Source organism: Poecilia reticulata, chromosome 16 (assembly GCF_904066995.2).
Source record: "Poecilia reticulata chromosome 16, P_reticulata-male-v2, whole genome shotgun sequence".
Taxonomy (NCBI): domain Eukaryota; kingdom Metazoa; phylum Chordata; class Actinopteri; order Cyprinodontiformes; family Poeciliidae; genus Poecilia; species Poecilia reticulata.
In genome coordinates, this window is record NC_088845.1 from 12,209,454 (window position 1) to 12,232,709 (window position 23,256).

The window sequence follows — 23,256 nt, forward strand, 5'->3', positions numbered from 1 at the left end:
TTTCTAAAATTTTTGCGCATTTTCCTGTCATATTTGCTCATCTCTACTCTCACCACAGTTTGTTTCTGTTTTTCCATTTTATTTATACTTTGAGGAATCAAGTTCCAGGATGAATTGTTTGTCCCACCAACAGCGGCTGTAAGAGCTCAAACGCTCCCTAGTCTCACCTTAACCACACGCAGCAACCTGTAATGTTGACATAGCAGGAGCGACGATTCTGCTGCAGCAATATTTATTTTTCAGTCAAATTGTTCCAGACACAAACTCATCAAGGCAGAGAACATCACTTAAGTGCAACTAAGGAGGAGGAGGCTTAATAGCATAACATTGAAAAGAAAGACAGTAACAAAATAAAAACAAATGGGAAGAAAAGAAACAGAAAAGAACATTATGAACAAAAAGTAGAGGATAGAAATATTTACTCATTTATACCTACTCAAATGACATACAAAGACATACATCTTCTTCCATTTGATTTTAAACTTCTATAATTTCTTTTAGCATTTAAAACCCTTACGTGCCTGAACAATTACTGTAATTAGATCAGTTGTAGCTCTTCTGTTTACATGATGGATCTCTGTTTGCTTTGTTATGAAAGCGGTTTTTGCTCCATGCTTACCTAGCGGCATGCCGATGCCGTAGCCCTTGGTGTCCAGCAGTCCTCCTATCTTTGTGAGGTTGCAGTTGAGGCCGCGGTGATACTCGTTCATGGTGCTTTCCATCAGGAAGGCGTACTTGGAGTTGAGAACACGGGCGATGCCCTCCTCTGTGCTTTTCACAAAAACGCTGGGCAGTTTGGAGTTCATGTAGTTCCACATCCGCTGGTACGTCTGGTACCGCGAGTTCTGCACAGAAATGGGACAACAGCAGTTATCTAAAATATCAATTAAAATGTCTATGAATGCAAAACGGATGAACATAAAATAAAATATATGCATCCTTGAGAAAAATGGAAAAGTAAGAATATCCAATAATGTTAACCTGAATAAAATATATAAGGCAAGCAAGAAAAACGGAGTAAATATAAGGAACATTTTGTTTCTAGCTCAGTTGGATGACACCACAAATCGAAACAGAAACACGTGTTTTCAGCTGGTTTGTTGTCTGCAACACCCAGACATTTTGCTGCGATAGTAACATGTCAGCAAATAAACGCAAACACAGTCTCTAAGGGTGTGTTTTTCCCTTCAGTGGAGTCTGAAAACAACAATGTATGTGGAGAATAAAAGGGTTCACACACCATCTGAATTCAGCCACCAAGACAAATGCAAATAAAACAAACCCTGGACAAGTCAATCAGAGGAAACGGGAGTAAATACTGGATTGGATTTCACTCGGAGGGTTCTGAGAAAACACAAGATGCAGACTGGTTGCCAACTTAGCCGTGGTTCTGTTGCACTGCTGAATTATAACCAATCACATCACTTGTTCTGCAGCTGTGCTGCCTTTACACTGCTTGGCTCTGTTGCTAAAATTGCCATCTGGTGGGTTCACCATGAAACAAAGATTATTCTGACAGTATTTTTAAGCTGTTTTAAAGCAATTTAAATGTTAGGTCAATAAATTTGACATCTCGGCTGCAACTGTTTACTGGAGGTTAAAGCCGTGGGCGACTCCAGCGATAAAACAACCTTGTAAAAGTTTCACACTACTATGCAGTTATGAATGCCATTGCTTTTACTGTGATGGTTCATCGCAATGCAATTATAAAGTCCAGACATTCATTCTAGTGCTTTATCGTGATAAACGATATAAACACAGCATTACCCTTGCAGTGAGTTCATTCCTGTTATGCTGTTAATAAGACTTGGAAACAGAAGCAACAACTATTACGGTCCGTCTTGCCTCAATGATGAAGCTCCATTTAGGCACCTTAGTGTTGACTGGGGTGAGAATGCAAATTAGAAATTTTCTTGGGAAAAAGTTTGATTTGTTTTGTGTTCATCTAGTAAAAACTTCCTGCAGTTTTGCAACTTTTGAAAAACTTTTATGACATACTTCAAGTTAGCACTATGATAAAGAAAACTGGAAAGCATTAATTCCCTATATGTTTTTGAACATGTCATATAAGAACTGGAAGCTTCACTGTACTTCATTAAGAATCTGTCAAACATAAAGAAGTGCAGAGCTATAAAGTGATGAACAGTTTTGAAAATAGTTTATAAATAAACCATGAGTTGTATGAATTGTAGTGAAGTTTAATGCAAGCTTTGGGATATTGGAACATTGTGGTTTTACTGTCATATTGTTAGCTTGTCGTCAGTACGGACGACTCTACAGTAGAGTTTTCATTTGTAAAATATCAGTTCTTTTCTGCATGACTACGTGGCTTAATGTGGGCTCAAAAAGGAAAATGTGCTGCTTACACAAATGACAGGTCTTTGTGTGCATTTATTTTCTGGTTTAAAACATAATTGAAGCCATCTAAAAATAAAAAGAGTATCACATCACTGCAGACCTGTGAAGATCTGGCCATCAAACTAAACTGAAAAGTCTGGTAAGGAGGAGAGACGAGTGCTTTAGTGTTATCTAGTGTAGATGTTCGTATCTGTCGGGTATCGGACCAGAATTGTCTTTTATGGAGATGGAGGCTTGATAAGATTAAATTGTTGGAAAAAAAAACACACAAAATATCAACCCATAAGCCATTTTAGTCTCTGGATGTAAAGTTTGTTAGGATGTACTTAAGACTTAAAATACGTTTGCAAATCATGCACTAATCCATGGTGGTTTGCCATCTAAAAGTTGCAATTTTTATGGGAGTTAAGAATATTTCTTAACATTTTTTAGCATTTTGTGCTTTTCATGGCAGGTAGTTTATGTTTACAGTATGTATTTTAAACTGTACATGTGAGAAAACAGGAAGAGAGTGGAGAAGGTAGCATCTGTGTGTAATAATGCGTGTAGGTTTTGTATGTTTCTGTGGATCAGGCACCGAGTGCGGTAATGGAGCGCAACAATGAAACCGGCTTATGAAGACAAACACAAAACGCTCCATTCTATCTATAGTCGGGACAGAAAGGGAAAAACAAACACCACTTGTCGTGTAGTCACTTCCTTTAAATGCACGTAAAAATACTTTTTAAACTCTCACCTACACACGTTCCCAAAGGCTAACAAACCAACATCAGAGAGAGAGAAAAGAAAACACACACACCACGACAAACACAGATGTCAACTCAGATGCCTGGAGCGCTCTCATAAAGCAAACACAGGCAGTCACCCACCTAATACAAGCCGCCATAAAGGAGAGCACACACAAACTCAGAGGAAATGTCACAACAAACATTCAGCCTACTAGTAGGATACAAGCTACATACAAACACTTTAGAAAACGCAATAAAAGCAACACCATGAATCTGTAAAATCTACTAAAAACGAAAAGAAAAGCAAAACATGATCATGGATATGAACTAGCAGGATGCAACTTTATTTCAAGTTTAGTAAAAACTCAAAAACAGTTTGTAAAAGTAAGCTCCGAAGCATAAAATAATCACCAAACCATAATTCCTCTTCTCTGTTGGATTCAAAACTACAGCTTCAATACTGTTGTACATTTTCATTTCTCATTGTCACATTAAAACAAAATTTGCACAAATTACTCTGCATTTTAATCCTTGGGAAGAAAGAAAATCTGTAAATCAGACCTTGAAGAAATCAAACCTATTCTTCGCATCTTCAATACAAACATACTACAAACTAGCAGCAGAAGGACGGTTTTTACCATGAAGAAAGTCATGGTGCTTCCTCCATGAATGGTGCCGTACTCGATGTTGGTCTGGTCAGCCAAATCATCTGGAGACTCGATGGGAACCTCCATCCTCTGAACGGTCAGGAAGGCTGCCAAGTTGGCCGTGTAGGAGGAGATGATGATCAGCGTGAACGCCCACCTTGAAGGGGAAAGAAAACCAGGAGAGATCAGGTTACTGCAGGTCTTCTGTCATCTGAATTACATACAAGATTACTGGATGCCTGGAGGAAATTAGATTGTTGAGCTGGGAAATTACCTTTTCTTGGCAAGGGCCTTTTCCTGATATAGCAGGGATTTGAAAAGTTTTTTAAAACCACTTACATTTTCTGTGCTGTAGTTTCTATTGTTTAAAGCACAAAGTTTCGGCACAGGCAGCATTTTCTCCCCCCCTGTTCATGCTTTTGTGCACCCTTCCAGCCACACAGACAGATTTCCTTTGCATACGAGAAAGACAATGACAGCTGTTTGGAAAGTCATTGCACTGAATATAAAACAGCCCCACCCATCACTCTCATTAAGGTAACCCTGTTTTGAAAGTACAGTTTCAAAGCCAAGAGTGCCATTTCTGCAGGCGTCAGCACCTGAGCATATGGCTCCGCTAATAAATCTGCTAATATTATCTTCCTAGCCTTTTACTTTACAAAAACTAAATGATAAAAAAAAGAAGAAGCATTCTTCATTTACTTTAAAAACTGGAATCAGTTAAAGTTATACACCAACTTTTTGTTTCTTGGTTTTGTTTGCAAAACAACTCTCATTGATTGGTCAGCATGCATAGAACAAAAACATGTAGTTGAAGTCCCCACACTCAAATTAGTGATTTATGGTGTGCATGAATACAGAATGTATGTCTAAGTGTTGTAATGTGCTAGAAAAATGACACTAAAACCTGAGGAGGCTGAACCAGCACCTGATGGCTTGCTGATCGAGTGAACCTGCTTTTATTGTGGAATAACCTTTATGAGTAAATCTTCAGTGACATTACACAGAACTTTATGAAGTCACATATTAATATTCATCTTCACTTATACTATACTATAATGATTAAGCTCATAAAGAGTTTTGTAAGCGTCTGTTTTTCAGCAGCTGTGCTCTGCCTGCCCGTCGGTCCCAGTGCCAGTAACTCTGACTTCTTCAGCACACCCAGAAACTTTAGACAATTTCAACCTGAAAAACCTTCTGGGAACAGTTTGGGGATCTGTTGTTCCTGTTTCAACATGGCTGAGAATCACTACAAAAGGACAGTCAGGTATTCATACAGAGCAAAAGGGTTTGATCTCAGAAAGGCTTTCTACAGTCAGAAATCCTCATAATACATTCTTGATTTTTGTGGAGAATTTCCCAGAAAAGTTGTAGATGTTGGTGCTGCAAAGGGTGAGCCAATAATGTCATTAAAACGTATGCATTAAGAATGGGAGGTCACTAAAGTTCATATGTGTATGAAGGTAGATTTTTGGCACTAAGATACACACATGATGACACATGACATCTCCTGGACTAATGCTTTTTTCCACACTGTAAAAACGCTGTTATATTTCTTCACAATATCGTCAGTAAAAAAAAACTAATTTTGCTTTAAATCACTCTCAAATCTTAGAAACATTGTAAAAGCAGCAGTCAAATATTTGAGATGTTTTAACAGTTATAACCTTGTAGAAACTAGACGACCTTGCTTACCTAACAGCTTATTTCAAAAGGAACATCACGTTCCAGACACGTTTTTAATTTTCCCCCTCGCTCAACTCTGAGTGATCTGCTGTTCCTGTCCTTTTCCTCCGTCTCCTTTGCTCGCAGCGCTCACTTTCTTTCTCAGCACATGTCTTTCAGAGCTCCCTCGGGAGCATCATCAAACTTGGATTTTTTTTTTGTTGGCTTTGCATTTGTACATTATTTGCATAAAATATTGACACTCAGGAATAAGAAACTTTTGTGTCAGCTATTTACCCCAAATCCCAAGACTGCATTTAGCATCTAAATATTCTGGTAGAAATGCAACAAAATAACTGCTTACAAGATATAAGTCATTGTTAAGTGTCTCTTCCCACATCTTTGAAAACAAAAAGCCTTTTCAATTTGTGGTAAGAAGACTAAAAGAGAAATAAACACAGCTGGCCTCTAGAGAAGCTCTCAGAATCACAAAGTGGTTAAATCTTATTTTCTCTTGTACATTAGCTTCCACATTCAGTCACATCACAAACTCTGCATGTCTTTAAACTCGTTCTCAAGATGTGCGCAGGTAAAACTAAAAGCATCCTTTCCGCCCAAATGTCTTTTTACAACTTCAAGGTCAAACATCGAAACAAGGAGACCATATAAAACCCATCTCTAAGACGATGGGAGGCGTTAAGCTGCAGAGGCACAGAAACAGCCTCACTCCTCTCTAACTCACCACACACCGCTGACACATCTGGTGGACAAGGCTCTGGGCATTATCTCTGATCCCTGCTGCATGAAGCCGCCGACGGGGAACCACAGGCTGTTTCCCAGTGTGTACTGGTTCTCCAGCATGTCCCTGCGCTCCCGCAGACACGGGTGAGGGTTGTACCACTCGTAGGGGCTCAACCTGGAGAGAGAGGGGGAGTCCGTTGAAGCAACCTCGAGGACAAGCTGCAGCACAGTGATGCTCCTCTGTCGTTTAAACAAGCCAATCAGTCATACAACCCCTGTCAAGCTGTGTGAGGGGACATGTCCAGGGGAAAGATGATAGATGACAGGTGGCTTGTGTTTAACAATATAAATGGCAAGAGAGCTCAGATGTGAGCCGCAGACAATCAGCGCAGTGTGTGATGTAATGGACTGACCTTGCTGCCAGGAAGAGCACGCAGCTGACAGCCAGGTAGGCGAGTAACATGAAGAGCCAGACAGCTGGAGAGAAAGGATCCAGGAAGGAGAAGTAGCCTGGCTTCCGACCCTGAAACAAAGTGGAGAAAGAAGAAGTAAAGACGCAGATAGATGAGAAATCTGGGACAGATGGGGGGACAGACAGAAGCTGCTATCAAAGGTGTCCCCTTCACACCACAGGAGGGCAGTGTACTCCCCCTCTCTTTAATACAGAGTCTGCAGTGCTTTGATACTCTAATGCTTCGATCCATAAATGCTGTTTAACAATGCTGTCTGCCAGAGCGGGCCTGGCGCGGACCCAGAACCTCATTAGCAATGTAAAGCTGCCACTGTAGCACAGCTCTGACTTACTGAGCAAAAATAAATTCTCACTATAAACTGCATTGAGGACTTACACTAATACAATCAAAGGGATCAACTCTCGAGCAATAAGCGGTTTCGCTCGATTCAAGCGACTTCGGCCAGGCGTCTTCTTCATCAATGGGAGGACTTAAAAACATATCAAATCCAGTACAGGATCTGAAGTAAGTATCAGCCAGCAGGTGCCCGACAGCCCGAGATAACACCCTCACCAATTGAACTCGGTACAAGATGCTGATCCCCAGGGTCATGAAAGGCTTAGAGAAGTCGATAACTTTCTCCCTCTCTGATGTGATGGTGAAGCCTGCCACGGCCAGGTCCGCTTTCTGGAGGATTGACACAGATAGATGGGTGGGTAGATAGCAGTAGGGGTGAGCGGGAGAGAGACAAGGACAAGAGAAAAAGTACAGAAAGTGGTCAGCAAAAAAAAAGAAAGGCACAGAAACATGTTGATACCAGTTTACGTTTTCTTGCTTCTTATAGTTTGACACATACTCCACTGTAACTGGTTGGGATTTTAAATAAACGAACATTTATAATGTGGAAGGAAAATGATTCTGTTTCTTATTTAATATTAAATTACAACATTTTAAGATAACACCCCATTGACAGTGATGCACCGAAATAAAATGTTAGCCAGTGAATCGTTTTCAGAAGAGTCCACGTGTGCAATATTTGATTTATTTTTAAACCCAGCTGTTCAGAAAAAACCTCAGTTCAATACAGCAAACATAGAAGAGGGTACTCTGGTATAAAACTGAACTTTCCAATCTTCATGTAAAAGAAATATGTGGGAAAAATGCAGGGTGGAAAACTCTGAAATATGGTGCTGGCAGCATCATGTTGGGGGGGGGAGTTCTTTTCAAAAGGGACAGGTAAGCTTGTAAGAGATGATGGGAAGATGGGTGAAGCAAAATAAAGAGTAATCCTGGTGCCAAATCTGCTACAGGCTGAAAAAAACGTGACGGCTGGGATGGAGGTTGAGCTTCAAACAGGAAAACAAAACCAAACATTCAGCAAGAGCTGAATGTTTGGGTTTGTTTAGATCTGGAAAGGTCCAGATAAAAAAAAAATAATAATAAAAATAAAAAATTGCAATTTTGTGGTATTGAAGTTCAGAGATGCTTTCAATCAAACAAGATCTATTTTGGAAAGAAGACTGAGAAAAATCATGGGTGAAAACAAAGGCAGCACAATTTTTTGGCTGCTATTTGTTAAATTTCTTGTCTTTTATCGTTGTCCGTTCTTGCACTTGGTTGCAGTTTTGTCGAGGTAAAGGTTTATAGTGTACAGAATGTCCCTCAGTGGAAAGATTCAGGTGCAAAAGTTTGAATACTTCTGCATGGCACCACACTGAGCGGAGGTTAAAAGTTCACCGTGCCACCTTTGATGAAATATGCAGACGTGCTATTTTCTCTTGCACACGCTCGTACTATTTCTCCATGATCCAAATTAAGCTAATTGAAAGTAAACACTAGGTCCCTGGTCTTTCCACCTGCATAAAACCTGCAGGTCTCTGGTCGTTTTGCCTCCCCTTCATCTCTTCCATTAAAAGCTAATTGATGAACACGGGCTACTAATTACAGCCGAGTGATCAGGCTACGAGGAGGGCGGGGAGGGTGAGGAAGCATGGAGAGCTGGGGGAGCGCCGCTGTGGCAGACCCCACACAGGGACCATGGCTCGGTAATTGAAGTATACCGTATGGTAATTAAACAGAGAGGGGCTCTCATTAGCCTGCTTCAACCAGAGTGTCAGTCACAGGCTCAAAAGGCCTGGACAGGTTGAGTGGAAAAAAAAAAATTATATTTGTATATATGCAAAAGAAAGTGGTTAGAAGTGGTTTTCAGCTTGGAAACGCAGAGCGGGCAATATTTAGCAAATTTTTCAGTCTCTTCTGGGGAATTATCAATTCAGCCTTTGTCCTAGATAAGAGTGTTACTCCCCTCTGAGGGCAATTTGAGACATGGGGAGTTACAGCAGAACTGTGGTTTGGGGCTACAGCACAAGTGTGTGGCTGTGTGGATGAATCGCTGTGTGTTGGTGGCACATTTTCTAGTCGTTATTGCTGCACGCGCTCTGCAGAGTACTCACCCTGTTGATCAGCTCTCCTACCATGCCGGTCCAAGAGCCGTTGGGCTCCGGGGCCCCATACAGCCCGTCATCCACCAGCTTGATCTTGAAGGAGAATTTTAAGATGCCTGCCAGCTCCCTCAGCATGTCAACACAGAAACCCTCGTACTGCTCGTTTCCCTCGAAATCCTGGTAATTGTCCTTGCGCATCACATACGGGTTCTCCTGTGCAGAGGGAAAACATGACAAATCTCAGTGTAAAACAGGCAGTTCAGTTGTACAAGATGTTACCCATCACTATTGATTTCTTGTAGGGATTTTCAAACAGCTAATTAAGGTTTAAATAACAAGGCAGTTCAAACTTTGTCTCATTAACTTGTTTAGCATATGGAGGAGTGTAGTTTTTGTGCTCTGCTTTTTTGCTTCAAATTATCTGGAGAGATGCAAGTGGTGTCAAAGGTTTGAGCTAATTCTTTGCAACAAAATTAATGAGCTAATAAAAAGGCATTTAGTCACTGATATTTTTTTATCGTTTTTTCCTTTTTTGTCACTTAAATTTTTAGAAAATTACAGTTTTTAATATCAAAGATAACTTGTTAACACAAAGATCAGACTTCAAATTATCTTTTAATGAGAGTAAAATGTCAAAAAAAAGTCAACCCCCAAAATACTAACATGTCATGATGTGTTGTTTTAAAGTGGAGCCAAATGCAGAGAGGCAGAAGCAGCTTGTAGAAGAAAAATGTTTAATGAAAAAAAAATGAAAAAAACACACAGGGAGCCAGAGCCAAACAAAACTCCAGAATGAAAAGCCAACATTATGAAACAGGGAAGTAAACAGAGTTAACAGGAGGAATCGGCAAAGACTGAGAGCAGCAGAAGCGTTTAAGTACTGGGAGAGTGAATGTGGAACAATGGTGCTGATGGGCTAACTGGTTGAAGACGTGAGGGAAGAGAGAAAGTGGCGCATGGGATGAGAGAGAGAGAGAGCAAGAGAGAGAGAGAGAGAGAAAGAGAGAGAGAGAGAGAGAACACAGGGGACTAAGAAATAATCTGAAGAATAAGTAGTAAGGAACATAATAGAGCTGGAGTAACTTAGAACAGCTCAACACAGGAGATAAACTAGAATCACTAACAGAGGATTGAACTAAAAAACAAACTACAATGATCTAATGAAAATAAGAAACTAAAGATTATAGAAATAAACCAAAAACAACTCAAGGTACCAACATAATAACTAGTTGGTGGGAATCACTGCCATCAACCTTTAATAATAACTGAGAATGAGTCTTTACATTTGGTTGTTTTAAAATCAGCTGCACTATAAGGTTTCCAAGTTGAACCAGTAGTTTAAGGATGTGCTATAATATCCAGACTTTGTTTTGGCTCATTAAAACCTTTTTGTTTCTTTTACATTAGGAGAGCAGAAATGAGAACATTGTCCAGTTCCAGACTAACACACTGTCACCCTCATGGCCGATGCTTTTTGTCTGAATTGCTGTGTTTATACCCAATTCTGCGTGATGCACAGCTTTCCAAAAGTTCCACTTTTATTTTAGTCCATAGAATATTAATCGATATGTTTTGTGGTAAATGTGAAGCTGACCTTTTTCCAAACTCTTTTCATAGATGTCATTTTTGTCGAGTCTCTTTTTAATGCTGAATCGTAACCACCGACTGAATAATTTTGTTCCATGTTTTTATTTTGGTTTCTATTTGTGGGTAATGGTTCTCTCTATGGTTCACAAAGCCTAAGAAATTTCACTGTAACTCTCTCCAGCATGATAGATCTCAATGGTTTTGTTCCTCATCTATTCTTGAATTTCTTTCTAAAAAGGCATAAAGTGTTGCTTTTTGAAATCTTTTAGTTATTTCCTACTTCATATTGTGAGACAGGTAAATGATTTCTAGTTTGCCAAGGAGCTGGTTTACTTAGGACCAGAGTGGTTTGGATAACCTTTTCTCTACATAAGTCAAATCCTCATCTAGGGTTATCCTTGTCTTAAATAAAAAAAAATATGGTTGATGATCTCAAACGTTTAAGTGTGACAAAAAGGTAAAAACTGAATAAACACAAAAGGGGGGAAAGCCTTTCACAAGACTAAACATTTTCAAGCCTCTACTGTAAATCTATTAACAGTTATCAGTCATTTTAAAAGATCTGACAGAAGAAGAAAAAGTATCTCTAAATGTGTCAAGGGATTTTTATAAAACGTTTTTTCCAAAGTTTGACCTCTGATGGGTAAAGGTCAGCACGCCTCAGCCGAGTCGGTACACTGTAGAACATTTTTATCTGCCCTGTGAGTCCCTTACAGCTACAGAACGCTAATAGAAAATTGCTTCAATAGACATAATTCGCTAGTGGGAGATGGCTGCAGATGCAGGTTGACAGATTAAAAAACTACAGTCTGTCCGGTGACTAAAACCGATGCAGATAAACCAGGGTAGCAGCAAAGCTATCGTAGAAAGTGCCTGATTTATCTCTAAAGTGGTGCAGCAGAGAAATAAATGCATCAAGTTTCACAAGAAAAATGACGTTTCAGAAACTCTGGCAATAGAAACTGAATCAGAAATGTGTTGATTGATTAATTAAAAAAAAGTCTAGTCTACCAAGTGATCTAAACAAATCACTTAATCACATTTAGCTTAAATTTACTGCAACAGACAAGTGTAAAATGTCACAAATTGTAGCATTGTACTGTAGGAGAACAACTAATAATTCTCACATTTTAACAATAAACATTATTGATTTTTTTTCCTATCCATTTTATGCTGATAACCTTAAAATAGATAGAAAAAATGAAATAAATAGGATGATCTGACATCTAAACAGTGAGTGGGATGGGCTGCAGTGGCAGCAGTGCACAAGGGTGTAATTTGTGTAGATTTACAAAGGTTATTCAGTGTAAATTCAAGGATTTAACTGCAGGTAAAATGACTGAATCAATAGAAAGTGATGTTTTTCTTCAGTTCTGAATGCCGGTGGCATCTGGACAGAAACGGTTCTTGAATCGGCTGGTAGGTGTGCAGGTGCTTCTGCCTAATGGCTGGATGATCTTCAGTGAATTCTTGCTCCAATGCAGTTTGTAGCGCTCCTGCGTGGCTCATGCTGCTGTTTTGGTAACTATGTAATCATCTACAAACCTCGGCAGAGCTTTTCAGAACAGACAATCACAGCTGCTGTAACAGGCTGTGAAACAGCATGTAAAAAAAATTCTCAGTGGAGAGAAGTTGGTTAGTGAATCCAACCCAAACTACTCGGTTGTGGCAGAAACAAGCCTCTGCCTTGCTGATTTCTGATTAGGTCATGTTAGATCCTCACTCACATCGATCTAGAAATCCTCCGGCAAGCTCTCCTCCGACAGTCCCCTTTATCTTTCCAGAGATTTTTGAACTTCAGTAAGCTGTTGTCCTGAAACTAAGATGACCAGCTTCTTATTTCTTCAATGTTAAATGATTCTTCAGTTTCTGATGTGCAAAAAGAATAATAATGGTGCCATTTGCAAATATATTGGAGTAAAGGTTAAATTTGGCTGGACATTCATGGGTGAAAAAGATTGGACCTAACACACCTCTCTGGGGGATACCATTTTTTTGGTGCATTGTGGATGGATTAGCAGAACCCCAGAATTGCATGATAAATGTAAAGGAACGTTAATATTTAAAGGAAAAACATGAGGTGTTGCACATTTCATAATATGAAATAAATCACTGAGATAATTAAGGATTAAATCACTTAAAATGAGGGAAATGTTAAAACATAAAAACCTCCTAGTGAGAAAAAGTATCTTGCCATAAATCCCCTTAATCTAAGATATTTAATATTACTTGGATTTTAGTTTTTGCAGTGTTCAAACATATTTCCCTGATTTATTGGCGAGGGAGAGAAGAGCACGGTGCAGAAACTATTGCTTCATCTTTGGAAATGGTTTGGCCTACATGCAAAACGCAGCAGGTCAGCTGCAGCAGCCGGAGAGGATGTGAGCGGGCTTCGACTGCGTGCTCCAAGCTCTTCATGACAACGCAGGTAAGTGCAACACGGCAGCTACTCCAAGTGTTTTGGGGACAGGGATGACACCGGTCTTGTCACAGGGCACTTTCCGTCCATATTCCTGACAATTGAGTTGCTTTACATTAGCAAGGTCCATTTTCTCTCTGTATTGCTTCTTTGATTTTATTCTTCTTTTTTTTTTTAACAAAAAAGAGCAATGTCACACAACACATCTATTTTGATTTTAGTTTAATCCTTTAAAACAGTGAATACAAGGTATTTATTGTGAGAAGGAAGATGATGGATCAGCAAAGACATTACTGTTTTTAAGATGTCATTAAACATCTAAATAGCCAAAGGACAGTAGCGCATTAATAAAAGACCAGCACTCTGGCAGCCTCATTTAAGTAACACGTCCTTCTCAGCGCTCTGTCAGTTTCTATGACAGCTACAGCTACGGCTAAATTGCCAGAAAGAGACCAAAACGCAGCGTGAGCTCCAGCCCAGCAGGCAAGCACAAAAACAACTCTACTTGCCAGTGTGGACACTTGTGAGGTAGCTAGCTGTGACCTTACCAGGATGGTGGTGACAATCAGGGTCTTGTTCGCCAGCGTCTCTGAGACATTAATATCCAAACTGGTGGAGTTCATTGCCAAAGTGTTGTTGGAGTACCAGATCCCAATCTAACGCAGAACACAAAACAAGAGAAAATCAATTACCATTGTGGAATAAATGATGCACTTTTAAGCTCTAATTGAATCCGTTTTTATAGAAATTTAAACTGCAGTACACTACGAGCTCAAGTACATCAGTCAGCACAGCCATCCCAGCGGTATACTTTAAAGTGCAAACAACATTCGGCACTGTATATTCTGTATTTTCTCTTTACAACCTGTTATGTACCGTGTATCTATATTGATATAATAGTTCCCACAGGAGCCAAAAGAAATGCAGTAATATGCGCCATTATAAACCAATTGCTATTTACAAGCAAAGCAATGAGCTGGTGACAGGCTGGCATTGATGGGAATAAAAAGCATCCATGATTAGCTGTTTTATAGCCACGTCTCTTTTCTTTATTCACACCTTTGTTGAATTGCATAACAGCGCATTTATTTCTACTTTATGGAGACAGTAAAGTCACTTAGGTGCATAAGTGTGTGATTATGACCTAACCAACGTGCCGAGTGGATCAGCGGCTCACGGAGGCATTTCCTAGGAATGTACCACACACGTGTCAGTGGATCAGAAGACTGGTAATGGCTCTGCTGAAAAAAACTGCACCGTTTCTATTACAGTTTTTATCCTGCTCTGACATTTAAAAGCATTTTTTTTTTATCCGTGAACCGCTGCCGGCGTCTAAAGTGGATGTCACCATACAAACAGGTGGGTAAAGTTAAAATGTTAATTACTACAGCCACGCTCTCGGCTGAGTTGGAGTTTAGGTTTAAGTGAGAAGATGGCTTTTTGTGTAAGTGTTGGAGACACCTGGCTGATAGCAGAGATCTGGGAGACAAACTGAGGAGAAGGACGGGGGAAGCGTTCCCTCCAGACAAGCAGCTTTCCCTGAAACCGCTTAAACTTTGCTTTTTAATGCTTAATCTCTCTTCACTTATTCCTAATACTTTTCTAAGGAGGCCATCAGAAAATTATAATGACTTTTGACGAGACTCCCAGGATGTTATTTGGTTGTGGGATTAGCCAGCCAGCACAATTTATACAAATAAATAAAATGGGAATGAAACTGTTTGACTGGATTGCTTTTTCTTGCAGATAAAGAAATAAATTTTTAGGACTTTACCAGTTTTTTGTGTTGTATTTTACATTGTTGTCATCTGACTGATTTGGTACCTTGAAATTTTCCATCTTTTGTAGCTTTACAACCACATCTTTCAATGTATTTTATTAGAATTATTGAACAGTTCTAAATGCATTAAAGGTAGTGGATAGTTATATTGTAGGAGAAAAACTTTAAAGTGTGATTTGAATTTGTCTTCAACCACTTTTCTCCAATACTCCAAATAACATTTTGTGTAGCTAATTGCCTTCATACTGTATATTCTAATTAGCAACTACAAAAACAAACGTGAATATTTAACTGTCCGAACATGTGCAGATCTGTCTTTAGTTTATAGCCAGTAATAACACACAAAACATACACAAAAGCTGTATTTCTTATTTTAGAAATAAGAAAAATGGCTACAGCAAAGCAGGTAAAAATATATGTATCATTTATTAAAACATTATGGGTTAAATGATTTATCATAGCAACAAGAATGTCGTAAGGTTATCATACTCACACTCATGTAGAGCATAAAAACAATGAATGCAACAGATTAAAAATACAGTAAGCAGCAGGGTGAGAACTGTGGGTCAGCAGCAACAGAATAGCTGTGCCCCAGTGTGCGTAAATAGAGTTGACCTGTATGTAATTTAATCTCAGTATGTATACAGCTCCTCAGAAATTTACTAGAAAACATTAGCAAACAACCACCATCATGTAGACCAAGGAACACGGCCTATAAGTCAGGGACAAAGTTGTGGAGAAGTTTAAAGCAACATTAGGTTACAAAACACTTTCCCAAGTTTTGAATATTTCACAGAGCACAGTTGAATCTATAAGCTCAATGGTAGGTCTGATGGACTGCAAACCTAACAAAATATGGTTATCCACCTAAACAGACCCAGAAGTAGATCACCCGTGGTCTTTTTTAGAAGAGCAACAGAATGAGAGATATCTGAAAGAAAGTCCTGATAGCTACGACTGCTGTGTGGCTCAAGTAGAAGAAGGTACTTTAGTCATATGAGACCAGAATTTAACCAGGCTTACATGCAAAACATTGTATGTTGAGGAAAATTCCTCTGAACACTCAGACATAAACCAAAAGACGACAATTGGGTCAATAAGTGGCTCCATAAGTATTGACCCAGTACAGCTGAATGAAGATGCATGTCAATGTTGTACGGTCATTTCCTGCTTTGGTTTCATCTGCCACATAAAATAGCAGTAAACTCATTAAAGTTTTTGGCTGCAATGTAACAAAATGTGAAAACATTTTCAACACTAATAATTAAATCTTTACTCAGCCTCCATTTGCTTAGTGAAATTCATAATGTGGTTTATTTAGGGCTACACAAAATAAGAAAAATAACTTAATTAAAAATAAAATCCCTGTCAAAAACAGAGTAGTTTTAATCCTGTTGATGAAGCCCATCAATAGTTGTTTATGCGCAATTATGTTTTAAATAAAACAATTTTTGACTCATTAAGTCTTGTCTGTTAAACACCAAATCCTCTCTGTGAATGTTACATACTGAGATATGGCACATAAGATATAAGAATTTTACATTCAGGACCATTTTAATGATTTTTTTTGTTGTTGTTGCTCCAGAAAACAAACTGAGCTCATAGTTCATGTGAAGACAAAGAAGTCCAAAATCAATACAGATCAAGCCTGCTGCAAGCCTCCAGCAAATTCAGTTATGTTAGACAAAGGTTTCACAAAGACGGCTATTAATTAGATAAAGTGTGAGCGAAGATGTCAAATTATAAGAAGAAATGTTTTGTTTTTCAGAATAATAAGAAACTAATGTATGATTTTTTTTTATGTATTCATAGTTCAAGACAAGTAAAATAAGTAAAAATGCAGCATGAGTCAAAGGTGAAACAGAAACCTGACAGGAGAAATAAATAAATCCTAAAATATATGACCTGGACTGGATTTGTAATAAAAAATCTTTCTGAAAGAGAAGCAACAACGTGGAAAGCATCTACAGGCCACGCTTTCTATTGTACTAAATATGTCTCTACTGCAGAGTGAAAGGCCTTCTGGTTAAACACACATCTGTTTAATAAAGCAGAGATCTCTGCAGCATCAGGGGGAATCTGCGATGGCGCTAACCTTCCTGTAAAATGCCTCCGTCGGCTCTCTGAAACCATCCAGGTGACCTGTAACTAACACAAAGCCCAAGGCTGCTGTGACCTGGCTGCCTCATCATAACAGGTGGCTCCTGACCTCTTTGTGGCCTCCTCTGTGTTTCTCCAGGATCCGCAGGGTGTAGTTGGTTCTCTGACCTTTGCTGTTGAACTCCACTCGCCCCGTCAGGCCATCATACTCCACCTGGTAGGCAGATGGGGAAGGATATGAGGAAGTACGACGGTGGCAGAGGAGCAAAACAAAAAAAAAGGAAATCAGGGGGAAAAAAAATGCACAAAAACAGGCAGAGACACAAACAAAATCAGCGCTCTGCATGAAAACAAACGTGCCTCTCACAATCGATCATCATTAGACAGATAAAAACAACACTCTGGAGGAATAGAGAGCCAAAAAACAGAGAACGAGACACGGGGAGAGAAAGAGAGAGAAAGTGGCTAAATCTGGCCTCGACAGGGATGATCAGTTGTGGATCAACTAGGAGAAAGTGACTGATCGAGAGGCTCAGATAGGGCAGCAGAGAGAGTCAACAGCCTCTTTAATAAGACCCAGACCTGAACGTCACACCTCGGCTCGTCTCGGCTCGGCCACTCCACGGCCCAGGTGCTGGCACAGTTTGAAGGAACTATGATGAATAGCAGCGTGCTGGAGATGGAGCGCACCATGATGTTGACTAACAAAGACAGATGTCGGGCAGATGGGCCTCAGGCAATGAGAGATGGGACACAGGCTGCCTTGACAACAGGTCGTTGATGAGGGAAGCAGACGACCAGAGAAGGGAGATGCCAAAAAACATCAACAGACAGAGGTTACGGGCAACATGAGATGCAGATGATACACAGGGTAAACATACGTGCTTTCATTTATCAATATGCTTAAAGAAAAAGAAAAGAAAATATTTAAAGAACCTGTGACTTTAAAGTATCAGGATTTCTTCCTTTTGCCTTCATTACTCCAAGTAGTGTGAAGATAATCTGTGGTTCATTATGAAGGATTTAAACTACAGTAAATCTTATTCATAAGTGATAGATATGTGGATTGTTTTTCTTACTTTTTGTTCTCAAATATGAAATATCTGAATCTCAATCTGATTGAAAAGTATTCATACCCATTCGTTTGCTTCAAATGTCTTCAGGTGACGATCACAATCTTTAATGCAGTTCATTGGAGAGCACTGAACAAAGCAACATGTTAGTTTCTTCTTTTTTCCTATTGTAAAAAAGGAAAATAAGAGGCTATGCATCTTTTTGCATTTTGCCCCCTTTAATTTGATACTCCTAAATGAAATTACATGCAATAATATTCTTAAGAATCAATTACTGTTGGTCTCCTCGTCCCCAAAACAACAAAATACTGAAGTATACTGCACCATAAGTTACAAAAAAAACATAAATATAGACACTTATGTTGTCCTTATTAGTAGAAACAGTTAATCCCAGGATATATTTTTCTTTCCTCTAAGAAAATTATTTCCCTACCTGACTTATCACGTTTCAGCCACACAGTAGGGTAATTATTGGAGCAGTAAACTGAAGATGCCACCTCAGGCTTTGGGAAATTGTAATTGGGTTTTTTCTAATACTTTATTGATCACTTGAAAATGAGCGCCACCTTAATCAATGAAGAAAATAATTGTTAACGGACAAATTACTGTGTGACAGGAGCCACAGTCAACAGAGTGGCTACATAACATTTTAATAGAAGTATCCATCTCTTAAAAAATTAATAGCAGCAGTAAGTGATTTTATTTCTCAATAAAGCTGATGCCTGAAGACAGATGAGTTAATAAGGCTTTTTACATGTTAGTTTGTAAATCCACTATTCTAATCAAGTCTTATATATCCAGAGAGACAAAAATCTGATTTAACATTTTGTGACTCTTCAAATCTTATCCCAACCTTCAGCCTCAAAAACGTCACTTTTCAACCTGACATGCTGAAAAATACAAGAGTTGATGCCGAGAAAAGCAGAAAAAGAATGTAAGAAAATACTTTTCAAAGGTAACCGCTTTCTCCGTTTGCAATGAAATTACTAAATAGGAGCTACAAAAGAAAGCATTATCTAGAAAAGCAGAAAAAGTTTCCGACAAAGCTGCTTGAAGGTGGGCAAATCAAAACCCTGTCCATGTAAAAGACTTTCACCAGGACTCAGCTGACATTGAAGTGGCGGTGTGCTGTTCTATTGTGAAGCCACGACTTCACAGAAAATGCATTTGGCAGAGAAAAAAAACCTAAAGTCAACGTTTCTTGCAATTTCACAACAAATTTAGCTCCATGAGTTTTAAAGGTGCTTGGAATATTTTGGTAACCTTCAGCTGTTAGGCACACCGCTGGATCCATCATAAACTGCATTTGAGTTTAGGCCACAGGGTTTCTAAGTATTTTTAATGCAGTGTTAGATATGTTTTAAAGTATGAAAATGAAAGTTCATGACACATTTATGGTGCAGAGATGGATGGATGAACAGATGGATGGATGGATGGATACCTATTTTAAAATATACATTTTAAAACCTAAATACTGCAATTTCCAGACTGTTTAATGGACCTAAATGTAAGTCAAATCACTAACCTTGAAAATAACAAATTGTGTAGCTATATTGTTGTTTAGTCACAAGCATCCACGCTGCTACCTGACATATTTACAAAGAACGATTTTTTTAAACTCTTAAATACATAATGGTAACATACATAAATATGTACCATAAGTGATTTTCCGAACGGTGAATGTAACACTTGTGCTTTAATATGTAATCGCTACTCGCCGTGCGGCGTACAAGCATGTGACGCATTAATAAGGCTTCGTAATAACAGACGGCATACCGAGTTTTCATTTCGACTCTGTTGGACAGCACGGACTTCAAACTTTATAAAAGTGGTGTTTTTATATTGGTTTTGTGGTTATTTACTTCAAAATAAAGCCAGAAATAAGATCGATCATTTCCGCCTTATTTTGTGGGGTCTAAATGTACCACATTTCGAAACAACCAATGAAAATGTGTTGACGGTCTGTTGCTAGGTAGAACGGAGACACGCGGAAAGAGACGAGGGGTGGGGGATTTGGATACGGCAAGAGACTAGGGTGCAGCGATGCTGGGGATTTTACTAAGAGTGTTTCGATGGGTTTTTTAGACTATAAGTGTGTTAGTTAGAGTTTGTGGTGTGTGTAGGGTTAGTAGTAATTTAGCTAGAGAAGAGAGACTGTGATGGCCATTTAGACCTCGACTGCAAAGGGTTAAAAAAAAGATACAGCAACTACCACGAAAAGTGATTGATCACCATCGTTTGCACACTAAAACTGCTGAAGTCGTCTTCTTCAGTCTCCGTATTCTCTCTTTTTCACTGTAACTCGATGTCACTTTTGTCTCAAGGCAAATTAGCTCTACATTTTGTGCTTTCCTCTTCGTAATGCAGCAATCCAGTCTTTCGAAACCCGTTGGTAAAGAGCCAAATATTAGCCTCGTCGTAGTGTTCAAAACGTGTGGAAAAAAACTTGCGTTTTATAGTCTGGAAGTTACGGTAGCATGTGCAAAAATATTTTAAAATATTTCACAGAATCATGAACAAAGAATGCAGAAAAATTTGCAAACATTTCTTCTGGCAGTGATGGATTTCAAATGGAGTGTTAAAAAATGCTAACCAGGTGGCTAACATTTCTCTGATGACCTCATAACATTACATGAGCCCATTTTCTGTTCATTTTGAAATTGGATGAAGACAAAAACAAAAAACGACTCATGCAAAAAGTGTAAAACTGATGCCTAATTAGACATTTCACCATCACAACAGACAAGCTTGCCAAGTTGCGTATGCCTATTTGTGTGCAGAAGATCATATAAATGACTTGTAGGCAATATCCACATGGAAGACATGTGGGGCATTTACCATGCGAAGATAATTCATGAGGCTGGTCCCGTGTTGCCAGATCTGAGGCGAGGTGCAGCTCAGGGGCTTTACTCCAATTTCCTGACTGCGGTTCAATTCCCTGACGGCCCCCACAACCACATGAACGGCATCAAACATCAGCGCTGAAGAGAGCTGTGGAAAGAGAACGGGAAACAAAGGGAGGGAGGCAGAAAGGGCAGAATGGATGGAAACATGGGGAGGATGGGGAATGAGACAAGGCAGAAGATGTAATGAGGAGGGAGGCGCTAGCATTAATGATTGAAAGGATAACAGGAATAAAGGAGGAGAAGAGAAAAACAGACGTCGGGAATGAGTAAATAAGAGGGAAAGAGAGATGGATACAGTACATCAATAGCTATTAAACAGGAGCAAAGGAGCAGCTAAATCTCTTTAAATGGTCCATGAATCATCAGCAGGAACTGAGCGGCTTAATATTACGTGGCAAACAGACAAAGCTTTATAAATAGTACAAAGCATTTGTTTGCACAAGTCCGTGTTTGTTTGAGACACTAACCGCAGGGCCGGGATACGTCAAATCGCAGCCCTCCCTCCATGAAAGGTTCAGGCTCCTGATGAACTCCAAAAAGAACGGATGTGTGGTGTTGAACATGGAGAAACCCACGATGTTGGACTGCTCATCCACAATGTCATCCAGTCTCAGGAGGGGAAAGTCCTGAAGGAGCAGAGGAGGAATAGAAGGGCAGAGAGAAAACATTCAGGTGAGAGGGAAGGTTGGCAGCACAGTGCAAAAAATATTCAAACACTGCATCACTGCTACAAGCTTTAATGCATGTTATTTGTATTTCATGAGACAGATCAACATAAAATAGTTCATAATAATAAATTATTGTCATATATTTTACGACAAATAAAAATCTGAAATGTGACTTGCACTAGTATTTAACCCTCCTGATTAAGCACTTTGCAGAATTACAGCTCCTGGACAGATCCAGTAAACATGAATATTCAGGTCTTGTCACATCTTCTCAAACTGATTTGGGTTTCGGCTTTGACTGGACCATTGTACCATACGAGTATGCTTTGATCTAAACCATGCCACTGCAGGTCTAACTTTATGTTTTGGACTTGTCTTGCAGAACAGTAAACATCTGCGAGGTATAAAAACATTTTAAGTTTTATACATTGCCAAACTTTCCTTCAAAGTACTCTAAAACTTGGCAGTACTATATTTTATTTAAGGGTATCGGAGAAAAGAAGGCTGAATGCGTTTATATATGTATGCAACATTTTTTAGATTTTTATTTGTAAATGATTTTGTATTGTTTTCATTTTAATTTTCAATTCTGGATTACTTTATGTTGGTCCATCACATAAAATGTCAAGAAAATGTATGAAAGGCTGCGGTTGTAAAGTGGCAAAACGTGAAAAAATGTCAAGGAATGGAAATATTGCGAGCACGGTATATGAAACCTTTACATGTAAGAAAATAACAGTGCAGACAGAAGAGCAATAAAGAGAAATGCAAGCTTCCTGGAGTGACAGCTGATGTTTGACGAAGAGTAGGAAAAGATATAGTTAGCCATAGAAGAACGGGGGAAAGGTGATGGAGAAGGATAAGAAGGGTTGATGGAAAATGCTTGAGTGGCTTTTCAAAGTGATATGCATGCAAGTGCATCCAAGGCACAGGAACACATCAAGTACAAGGTGCAGAAAGGAGGAAAAAATAAAAATCAGACATAAAATGACACAATAATTCAAATGCTAAAAGGGATGGAAGTATATCAAGGAGGCAGATGAAAAGCCTAGAAGCGTGAAGAAGGTGGCGGGTGGTGAAGGAAAAAAGAAGAAAAAAACCAAACACATCTCATCTGTCATCACCTTCACCTCAGACCCCTTTTTATTTTCTTTCTTTGCCCTCCTTCTCTGCACCTCCGCATCTTTGAACAGCATGTTTGCTTCTCAGATCTCTTCCTCTCTTTTTCTGTCTTTCATCTATCTTCCTCTTTTTTTCCCCTCCACTGTCACCTCACTCTACCTCCCCTTATTGAACGCTTTCTCCGCCTTACCACCTTTGCTCGCTCGTGCTCAGACAGAAGAGGAGGAGCAGGACGGATGAAGGGAGGAACACGTGAAAATGACAAGACGGCGGATCGGAGGTGGAGGAATCGGCATGTTCTTACCATGGTGGTGAGGATGTACTTATAAAATGCTGATGTCATTCCCAGCTCTGACGCCTGTAGGACAAAGAGAGAGAACTAGATGAAAAAATAAAGAGGCAGCAGGTGAGATATGAATGTGGAGCGAGAGAATAAGAAATGACAGAGGAAGACGGATGGCGAGCGAAAGGAGGAAAAAGAGGACACTTAATGGGGAAGGCAGAGAACAAGGACAAAGTAGGAGAGAATGTGACAAAGGGAGACGAGGAAGCATACGTTAATCACA

General features: G+C 39.3%; 1 protein-coding gene across 13 annotated transcripts in view; it reads right to left on the reverse strand.

The window, feature by feature from the left end:
- grik5 (glutamate receptor, ionotropic, kainate 5) overlaps positions 1-23,256 on the reverse strand; it is a 138,663-nt gene that overhangs the window by 21,551 nt on the left and 93,856 nt on the right. For 9 of the 13 annotated variants that reach the window (XM_081616861.1, XM_081616854.1, XM_081616852.1 and 6 more), the window contains 11 exons: positions 22,995-23,048; positions 21,368-21,526; positions 20,833-20,985; positions 17,031-17,135; positions 13,590-13,697; positions 9,045-9,248; positions 7,165-7,278; positions 6,553-6,662; positions 6,141-6,314; positions 3,725-3,890; positions 620-845 (listed from right to left, as the gene is read on the reverse strand). In XM_081616861.1, coding sequence (XP_081472987.1) covers positions 620-845; positions 3,725-3,890; positions 6,141-6,314; positions 6,553-6,662; positions 7,165-7,278; positions 9,045-9,248; positions 13,590-13,697; positions 17,031-17,135; positions 20,833-20,985; positions 21,368-21,526; positions 22,995-23,048 — 1,573 coding nt within the window. Of the gene's footprint in view, positions 1-619; positions 846-3,724; positions 3,891-6,140; positions 6,315-6,552; positions 6,663-7,164; positions 7,279-9,044; positions 9,249-13,589; positions 13,698-17,030; positions 17,136-17,503; positions 17,684-18,057; positions 18,124-20,832; positions 20,986-21,367; positions 21,527-22,994; positions 23,049-23,256 lie in introns of those variants that run through there. The other 4 variants (XR_014091396.1, XR_014091397.1, XM_081616862.1 and 1 more) reach the window with 4 other exon arrangements.